Source organism: Populus euphratica, unplaced genomic scaffold (genome assembly GCF_000495115.2).
Source record: "Populus euphratica unplaced genomic scaffold, PopEup_1.0 scaffold1604.1, whole genome shotgun sequence".
Classification (NCBI taxonomy): domain Eukaryota; kingdom Viridiplantae; phylum Streptophyta; class Magnoliopsida; order Malpighiales; family Salicaceae; genus Populus; species Populus euphratica.
The window spans coordinates 32,507-42,662 of NW_011501449.1; the positions used below are offsets into that span (position 1 = coordinate 32,507).

The 10,156-nt window shown below is 31.0% G+C and overlaps 1 protein-coding gene across 2 annotated transcripts; it reads left to right on the plus strand.

Moving 5' to 3' along the window:
* The first annotated feature begins 332 nt into the window (after positions 1–332).
* LOC105117907 (vacuolar protein sorting-associated protein 32 homolog 2-like) lies at positions 333–3,251 on the plus strand. Of its 2 annotated transcripts, none has more exons than XM_011015713.1 (8): positions 333–448; positions 576–700; positions 966–1,065; positions 1,691–1,776; positions 1,893–1,984; positions 2,295–2,409; positions 2,521–2,707; positions 2,954–3,251. In XM_011015713.1, the coding sequence occupies exons 2-7, from the start codon at positions 629–631 to the stop codon at positions 2,701–2,703; spliced, it is 648 nt and encodes a 215-aa protein (XP_011014015.1). In that variant the 5' UTR covers positions 333–448; positions 576–628; the 3' UTR covers positions 2,704–2,707; positions 2,954–3,251. The 2 variants fall into 2 exon arrangements, with proteins under 2 accessions (XP_011014015.1, XP_011014016.1); XM_011015714.1 differs by having other exon boundaries at positions 579–700.
* The last annotated feature ends 6,905 nt before the right edge of the window (positions 3,252–10,156 follow it).

The following is a 10,156-nucleotide window of genomic DNA, read 5'->3' on the forward strand; positions in this document are numbered from 1 at the left end:
ATAATTTTTTTAATATTATTAAATTTATTTTATTAAATTTTTCTAACAGTATTGTTGTTAATGCTGTAACTAAAATTTTGAAGAGCCTCAAAGGTTTTTATTTTTTTAACCTTTTCTTCCCGAGTACACCTCCCCAGGAGAAAAAAAAGAAAGAAAGTAATAAGTCTTCGAAGTATTTTGTTAAATAAGTCAATGAAATCTCAAGGAGTAAGGAAAGTGGGACCCAAAAGAAAAAAAAGAAAAAGAACGAGTTAAGTGCAAAGTAGCTTCCTCCTCTCTCTCCAATACGAGAACAACACGCCTAAGAGGGGGCAAAAAAAAAAAACCAAAACAAAGAAACTTAAGAGGGGGAAAAAAAAAAAAACCAAAACAAAGAAACTCTGCTCTCGCTCTGTGTTCTTCAACATCATCAAGAACCCTATTCTCTGAATTCGATCGATTTTCACAGGTCTGTTTCTATCGTGATCTTTTATTCAGTTGAATTTAATTCGATTTAAGTAGATCTATCTGTCTTGATTCTTGGATTTTGGGTTTGATTTGATATTCTAACGTTAAGTTTTGTGTTTGCGATGTAGAAGATCGCGAGGAAAAACATACAGGCAGGGTTTTTAAACGAAAACAATCCGCCATGTTTAACCGCTTATTTGGAAAACCTAAGCAGGAAACCAATGCTCTAACTACGTTAGACAAATTAAACGAGGTCGGGTATTTTTTCCTTTTTTTTTCTTTGAAATTATGTGTTTCGAAAGTAATTATTATTGTAGACATGGGCTTCTTCTTTTTTATTTTTTGATGAATTTCTTGTTGGTTATGAGAATGAGTCATCTGGGATTTATGATTAGGAACTAAATTTTTTTATATTTATGCGTTAGTTAGACTTTTTTTAGTTGTCCATGTAAAATTGTTCTTTTATTATTATTTATTATTACTATTTAACTTAGATGTTAATTCTCCGCATTATATAGACACTTGAAATGCTAGAGAAAAAGGAGAAGGTGCTCCTTAAAAAGGCAGCTGCCGAAGTTGAAAAGGCTAAGGAATTCACCCGAGGGAAAAACAAAAGGGGTATGATATTGCTTGTTCGTAATGGCCATTTATGATATTTGATGTTCGCAATTGGATTATAATGCTATAGACCTTTCTTTTTCCTTAACTTTTACAATGCATATGCAAGTGTGTACTTAATGGGCTACAGAAAGTTGGCAGATCTATGTCTCTGTTTCATTGCTTCTCATTTTTTTATGGCTAAATATTCGCATTATTTTTCTGTCAATGTCCCCTTGTTGCTTTTGCATGGAACATCAAGGGACTTTCAGTTATCCAACTCCTGTCATGGTGTCTTGATTTCAATCTTCATTGATTCTCATATTTCTGATATTCTCATTAGGAGTTCTTTACTTAGATAATGATTTTGTGGATAACTCCTTAATTGAAATCGACAACTCTACTGAGCTATTAAATCTTATACTTTGAAATGCTGTTATGCTTTAGCATCGTGGCTTGTTGAATCTTGTGACTATGGATGTGGAGTATCATCTTTATGCTGTAATCATGTGCAGAGCTGTTGGCAATGGTTTTTATCAGAGAGACATCTATTACATGAATATATATATCTTGAAACAAGTGCAGCATTATTTATAAAATTTGGGTTGTTTGCTAGTCAAACACTGATTGACAATGCTTTTTTCAGCTGCAATTCAATGTTTGAAGAGGAAGAGGCTGGATGAGCAGCAAATAGAACAACTTGGGAACTTTCAATTGCGCATTCATGATCAGGTCAGCTGGTGTTTTTACTATTGCTTTTGGTTCAACTGTATCTTAATAAATCATTGTAAGTCTTTGGCTAAATGAGTAAAACCTTAAGTTTTGTGCTCTGGATGTCAATGTTGCAGATGATAATGTTAGAAGGTGCAAAAGCTACTACTGAAACTGTAGATGCATTAAGAACTGGTGCAGCTGCTATGAAGGCAATGCAGAAAGCAACGTATGTACCAATTTTATCAGTTAAAAATTTTAATGGAATCTTCATGCATGGTTTACTTATTGTCTTTGATGGCAACATATTCACTTTCCTGGTTGCTGTGCCCAAATCTTAACTGTATAAAGCTTGTTTCACCCTGAAAATGTTTGTGTTTCTCATTCTCTTGTTCCCTTTAATTATTTCTTTTCAAATGGCTGCTAACTTGGAAACACCATCTTTATTTGGCTTCAACTTGGTCCAGTCGATATCTGAATAATGAAGTTGTATGATACGAATACATGTGGTTAATTTATGTGAAAATGATGGATTATAGGAATATTGATGACGTGGACAAGACGATGGATGAGATCAATGAGCAGACAGAGAACATGAAACAGATTCAAGAAGCATTATCAACCCCCATTGGTGCTGCAGCTGATTTCGATGAGGTCAGTGTTTCAATTGCTGATTTCAATTCTTTCAATTCTAAAGCCCTAGCTCTTGAAATTTTGCATAAGTTCTCATCTGCTGGAGCATCTAAAATAGTTGGAACTTTTCAGGATGAATTGGAGGCAGAACTTGAAGAACTGGAAGGAGCTGAATTGGAAGAGCAGCTTCTTCAGCCAGCAACAACAGCTCCTGCTGCTCCAGTGCAGGTCCCAACTGGCAAGAAACCAGTTCCTCAAAAACGCACAGCTGAGGAAGAAGAACTTGCTAACTTACAGGCTGAGATGGCCCTTTGAGCAGGTTCTACTTTTCATTCTCTTATAAACAATGATCCGATCCTTCTTTTCAGACACTAATGCACTAGCTAGCAGTTGATAGCTGAACCATTAAGCAAAAATAGATTGCAAGTTGGATGCATTGAGCCCAAAATGTTACACCATATGTTGAAGTTATTTCTTTCAACAAAATAACACTTGAATGCAGTTGAATATGGCTGCAGTGTGGGCAAGTACTTGTAGAATTGATTTTCTGGGTTGACTGTTGCAGGCATCATGTTCGAGAATGAAGAGATTATTTATAGATTGGCCATGTTGTATGATAGAGTTTCTGCCAGTCCTACGCATCCAGTGTGCATTGAAACGTGAACAGACAATGTATATAAAGATTGCGTAAGCTGAATTTAGTTCTTCAAATTTGTATCCTGCCTCGTGGAGCTTTCGATTGTGTTCGTTATCCTTGGTTCTTACTCTGCAGGGTTGTCTTGAATTACTTTTTATCATGATGTGTCACCAACTTGGTAATCTTCAATTATCGTTCAGAATATAGTGAATAATTGAATATAATATTCCCTTGGTATCACTGTTTTATTGGTTGTATTTACAGTTCATCTCCAATGAATGTTATGAAATGTGGATCTATTTACAGTGCTTTTAAATTTCAACATGACAGTGTTCGGTAAAATCAAATCTATATTTATTATTTTTAGCTTTGTAAGTAGTAATCCCTTAAGCACGGGTTACATGCTTCTTTTAAAATCAGAATCTGTTTCCACAATTAATTGTTATTTTTTTTAAAAATCTTTTTAAACCACACTTTTCCTCAACTTCTCAAATAATAATGTTCCATTTCATTTCCGCAAAACAAATTCAGCTTTTTCATTTTCATTGAACATGAATCTTTGTTTGGGGGAGTTGGGGGGTGGGGGATTGAAAATGTTACAGTTGTTTTATAAAGTTTTTTTTTTTTTTTTTTACAAATATATTAAAATAATATATATTTTTTTATTTTTTAAAATTTAATTATGATATCAGAATATTTATTTTGGTTAATTTTTATTTGGGCTGCAAAGGGGGCTCAGAAATGGTGGTGATGTAGCCCTGCTTCGAACTTTTGATATTGATTTGTAAAGTAATTACTTCCATGATTTTGGAAGAAAACTGCTAAGCATGTATTAGTTACAGTCGGGAGAGGAAGAATGAGAGGGCATCAAAGAAAAGGGAGAAAGTGAATGATAGAGAAGATTTGCTCTTCCTTTGTCTCGATCAAGTAGGCCAATAAAGAGTTTAAACTTAAATTAAAAAAAGAGTAAATTTCAATTTAAAACTTCAATTAAAAAGAGAGTAAATTTCAATTTATAGCATGTGAGTGAGTGAGTGGTATAATTCACTGTACACCTAGAAGCTTTGTATTTTGGATTAAAACTTGTATTAATGAAACTGTTTTTCTAAATAAAAAATCAGTGAATTTGTTATTGAATGCAATATGTGTTTTTTTCTAGGACTTATTGGTTATTATCACATTAAATAGAGATAGTGTGGTCATTTTATATTTTTACAGCATAGTAAAATATTTAAATTACTTTTAAAAAAATTTATTTAATTACATCTAGGTTTTTTTATATATTTTTAAATTTTAAGCACTACAAAATGATTGAATTATCTTGAAAAATATTATTTATTTAATTAGGGTTTAAGATTTTTTTATTACATTTTCACATTTTAAAAATGATTGAAATGTTCTTAAAAAGTAAAATTTTTCGAGTAGTGTTTAAGGGGTTTCTTGTATTTTAATCTTGATTTTTTGGTTATAAGAAAATTAATTGAATGATAGTTTGGTATTTTTTGCATATATCAAATATTAATTAAAAAAACAAGTGTATGCATTGTACATGCTAGTGTGTGCGGTGTGTTTGCTTTATTTGTTTTGCACAAGGGACATTTTGATACAGTTTAGCTATTAATTTCTGATGAAAGGCCTTTGATTTGTGCTTGGGTTTGATGGGGAGACCGTTTGGGCAAGATTGTGTTTTTCATTTGAATTTAACTTGTGTTACATATGACTATAATGAGTTTCTAACATATGATAGTTTTAGACATTCTTGGTTTGTACATGATGATGGGTTCGATCCAATCTCTTTGATAGTTCATTTGATTAAATTAAGTTAGCCTATATATGACTCTAATTCGGGCAGTAAAATAAGCTTGTATCAGATCTGATTTAAGTTATATTAATGATTATGAGTTTGAGTCACATGGGGTTTAAAGTTAACTTGGGCTAATTAAGACGTTTGGATTATTTTTTTATAAGGATCAATAAAATATTATCCTAAAATTGAAAGATAAATTTGTTTATTAGTATCCTTTTTATTTAGGAGAATATTTAGTAACAAATGATAAAGTTTCCTAGTCATTTGTCAGATCTAAATTCTAGACTTTAAAGGATTATTTAATGCTAAAGATTTGATTTTTCTAGTCAAGGAAGAAAAGTGATTGGCGGTTACAAGGAGAATTAATTTCCAAGAATATTTTTCATGTTCTGAAAGGAAATCCTAATCCTATAACCAAAAAAAACTTTAACAATTAAATTCCTATTCAGATCAGATTTCCTAAAGAACTTTAAAAGTTGGCTAAGTAACTATATAGAATCTAGGAAAGTGGATCTCGATCAAAAGTTATTTAAGCTAAGGAATTAAGATATTTTATCTTGTTTTTCTTTCTATTATATATGACATCAACTAGCTACTGTCCAGACTTGTTTTCACTATTATTTTTATATTTGAACTTAACTAATACTTTTATTTTTAGCTAAGATCCAATGTTTGTTTGGATTATAATTTGGGCTTACTAGTAAAGGTTTTGATTATTTTTTATAAGTGATCAATTTAGTCCACAATGATAGATTTATTAGGGTTAATTTCTTATAATTATTTAAACAAATGTAAAGCCTAAATTTTAAAGAAAAAAAAAACCTTTGATGAATAATATTTCAAAACTTTTCAGTCTTAATGCGTGAGAGATATTCTTGCATTCTTTGGTTTTTGAATGAATTAAATTTAACGTATCAAAGATTAATTGATTTCGTGATGCCATTTGATTTCATTTCAATAGTGTTGGTGTCTTGGGATAGGTTTTTATCGTGTCACACTCCTATAAAATCTTTTTTAGCTTTTTGGGATTAGATCACAATCCTAATTATGGTTTACGTGACCAAGAGGTTCATATAAATTGGTGTCAAATCAAGGTTTCAAGTACATAAATTGGTGTCAAATCAAGGTTCCAAGTACTGGTCATATCCTTCTGAATTTTTTGTTTTCTTAGTGTTCATTAAGTTTTTTTAGTTTTTGCATCAATTTTCTTCTTCTTCTTCTTCTTCTTCTTTGTGTCAGTAGCATCCTAATAAAAAGAAAAAAAATTCATTTTGTTACTATTTATAAACATATTAGTAAAATAAAAGAAAAAAAAAAGAAAAAAAGATGTTATTCAAAATTTGTTGCAATTCTACTACAGAAACATAACTCTTAAAGAACCCTAAGTAAACCACCTTAGAATTAATTTAAATTTTATATACTTTTATTGGGGGTGAAATCACATAATATATTAAATTTGAGCTTATTTCAATATCGTTTGCTTAAAGATTCAATTTGGGGTTTAATTCTATTGCAAATTGATCATAGATGAGTTTTGTTACCTTGGCGTAAGAGAACAACCTATAAATTGACATATGTAGTTTGTTGGGTGTTAGGATTCTACATATTGAATTTTAGATCATTCTGATATCGTTAGTTGTAGGTTTCAATTCTGATGCTTTAAAATTGCATAATAATTATATTTGTGTCAAGTTCCAAAACGTATTCGTCTACTATTTATTTCTATTATATTTGGGTTATTTAAGAGTCAAATAAGTGTCTTCATTATTTTTTTTTATTTTATTCTGCATTTTCATTTCATTGATAATTCATACAAATTTTCTTTGCTATTCATGAAATTATAATTATAGTTTTGTTTTACTTGTTTTCAGTATATTTATTCATTCTTGAGTCTATATTCATAATTGGTTTGCGTCGCGAAAGCCTCTCACTTTAATTGGTTGTGTTGAATTGAGTCTTTTGATATATTAAAAAAGGTGTCATGTATTCAACAAGAGAGAGGGAATAAAAGAGGATTCCAGAGCAAGAATAGAAGAAACTAAGGCTTAGTGTAGGGGTTTTAAAATGATAAGTTGACAAGTGTAAAATATTATTCTATGATCTTCAAGCTTCAATGGAACAACACTACAAGCATGAAAACCAAAAGAGGGTAGCCATTGTTATTATTCAAAAGTATGTGTGTAAGTGGTTAGTTAGACATGTTTGAAATCCTTATCAGACATTATGTCCATACCAGTGTTATTTAAGCGCTAGTAAGAAGAGAATTCTTAAGGATAAAACAATAGGCCTATGAAAAAATCATTATTCCTATTAAAGATTTGAGGATGATTCTCTTGAAGAGAGAAAATGATACAGTTCAACTATGGATTTCTCATGAAGGCCCTTTGATTTTATGCTTGGGTTTGATGGGGAGGCCATTCGACCAAGATTGTGTTTTTCTTGGAATTTCACTTGTGTTCCATTAAGCTATAATAGGTTTTTGACATTTGATAGTTTTAGGCAGCCTTGGTTTGTGCATGATGACTGGTTCGGTTCAATCTCTTTAATGGTTCATTCGGCTAAATTAGATTAACCCATGTATGAGTCTAATTTGGGTAGTAAAGTAGGCTTGATAGGAGCTTATATCATATCTGATTTAAGTTATATTAATGATTATGAGTTTGGATCACATGGGGTCCAAAATTAGCTTGGGCTAATTAAGATATTGAGATCCTTTTCATACAAGAATCAACAAAACATTATCCTAAATTGAAAGGGAAATTCATTCATTATTGTCCATATTATTTAAGATAATATTTAGCAAGAAAGAAGTAAGTTTCCTGGTTAAGTAAACTAAGAAGGGCTATCAGGTCTGAATCATAGACTTGAAAAGATTATTTAATGCTAAAGATTTGATTCTTCTAGTCAAGGGAGGAAAGTGATGGGTGGCTACAATGAGAATTAATTTCCAAGAATATTTTTCATGTTATGAAGGAAATTCTAGTACTACAAGGAAAGAAGACTTTAACAATTAAATTTCTATTCAGATTAGATTTTCTAGCATCTAAAGGACTTTAAAAGTTGGCTAAGTAATCCTAAAATATTCAAGAAGGTGGATCTTGACCAAAGTTATTTAAACTAGGAAATTAACATATTTTATTTTGTTTTTCTTTTTATTATACGCGACATCAAGAAGCTATTGCCCAGACTTGCTATTTTCATTATTATTTTTATAGTAGTACTTTGGTTTTTAGCTAAGATCCAATGTTTGTTTGGATCAAAATTTAGGCTTACTAATAAAGGTTTTAAGTTATTTTTTGTAAGTGCATCAATTAAGCTCGCTATGGTAGATCCATTAGGTTTAATTTCTCATAACTATTTAAACACATGTGAAGCCTAAAATTAAAAAAAAATCTTTAATGAATAATACTTTTGAACTTTTCAATTTTAACGTGTGAGAGAGATTCATGCATTCTTTGGTTCTTAAATGAATTGAATCTGACTTATTGAAGATTAATTGGTTTCGTGGTGTCATTCAACTTCATTCAAATAATATTGGTGCTTTGAGACATGTTTTCATTGTGTCACACTTCTATCAAACATCTTTCGATTTTTATTGTTTTCCTAATATTCATCAAGTGTTTTTAGTGTTTTGTATTAATCTTATAATAGTAATGAATGAATTTTTCTTTTAATTTTATGATAATTTTTTGCCGATCCTTATAAGAAAAGGATCTTAATATCTTAATTAGCCTAAGCTAACTTTGGATTCAATGTGGTCTCAACCTATAATCATTAATATAAATCAAATCAGACCTGATACAAGCTCCTAACAAGCCTATTTTGTTACCCAAATCATACCACATATGGGCTAACAAGATTTGGTAAAATGAACCATTGAAGAGATCGGATTGCACCCATCATCATGAACAAACCAAGGCTACCTAAAACTATCTCATGCCAAAAAGCTATCATAGCCAAATGGAACACAATCTAAATTCTAAGGAAAAATACAATCTTGGCTAAATGGTCTTCATATCAAACTCAAGTACAAAATCAAAGGTCCTCCATGAGAAGTCCATGGTTGAACCATCATTTTAGTTTTAGTGATCCCTCTATTTGGCTTCCGACTTGTGAGCAGTGATAGAGTCGAATGGAATAACTTGTAAAAGATCCAAGTAGTCAAAATCATCTATTATTCCTTCCTGCAGATAGATTCAAAAGGAAAGATCTCAATAGCAAACAAAACCTGTAAAAGTAGAGCCCGTGGGAACATGCTTGCTTATAAAAAGTATTAAAAAAATCATAAAATCATAAACTAATAATAGAGGGATGGCCAAATCTAAATAAATTATTGTTCACATTTTAACAGGAAATCAAGATGTTGATGTCTATACTTATTGCTACTAGTTCACAAACCTGATAACCAGGCTCTAATGACACAATCAAAGAGCTTTCTTTATGTACAGTTTGGACCATAAAATTAGACAATCAAAGAGCTTCCATATGACAGTGTTCTACTTAGTATTCAATTGGACCTAGATAAGGAGAAGCAAATGAGTACAGTTTCATCTTGTTTAATGATGGATCCATTCAACTCATTGAAGGTGGAGTTTAATAGTAGTTGACCGTAGGGAGAAAATTGTAATTTAACCTTTGCCTAGAATGAGCATGATTTTATTTATAGCATGGAAGTAATGCTGACATAGAGATTGCCTATATTTGGTTGTGAGGAGATATAGTTCAGAAAAACTCTTTGCAAATTAACCTTTTTTTACAAGATGATTTACCCATGCTATTGACACGACCAAAAGATTGGGGTCTTCTCCCAAGTGTAGGACTGTCGAAGTAATAAATAACCTAGCAAGACCGGGATCGAACCACAGGGAGTTTAAATGTATAAATTATAAATAACAATAATACAATAACAATAATAACAACAACAATAATAGTAGTAGTAGTAATAGTAGTAATAATAATAATAGTAATAATAATAAAGAAGAAGAAGAATAAGAAGATGAGAGCTTTGAGATGAAAGATAAATGTAAGGATTAAACAATGATAACAACAAATATCAAGGTTAGAGGATCCACTAATGGTATGTCAAACAAGTCCAGAAAATAAATGCAGTCAACAATTAGGAAGCTCTACTTGTCCACTTATTTAAGAGTGATAAAGGGTGGCAACTATATGTGTGATTCTATATTTCTTCATTAAAGACTCAAATGGCTTGTTGCAGAAATGTGTTCCACCATCACTTATCATGGCTCGAGGGATTCCAAATTAACTCAAAATATTTTCTTTCAAAAACTGTATTAGCATTTTGTGATCATTGTTTCGACTTG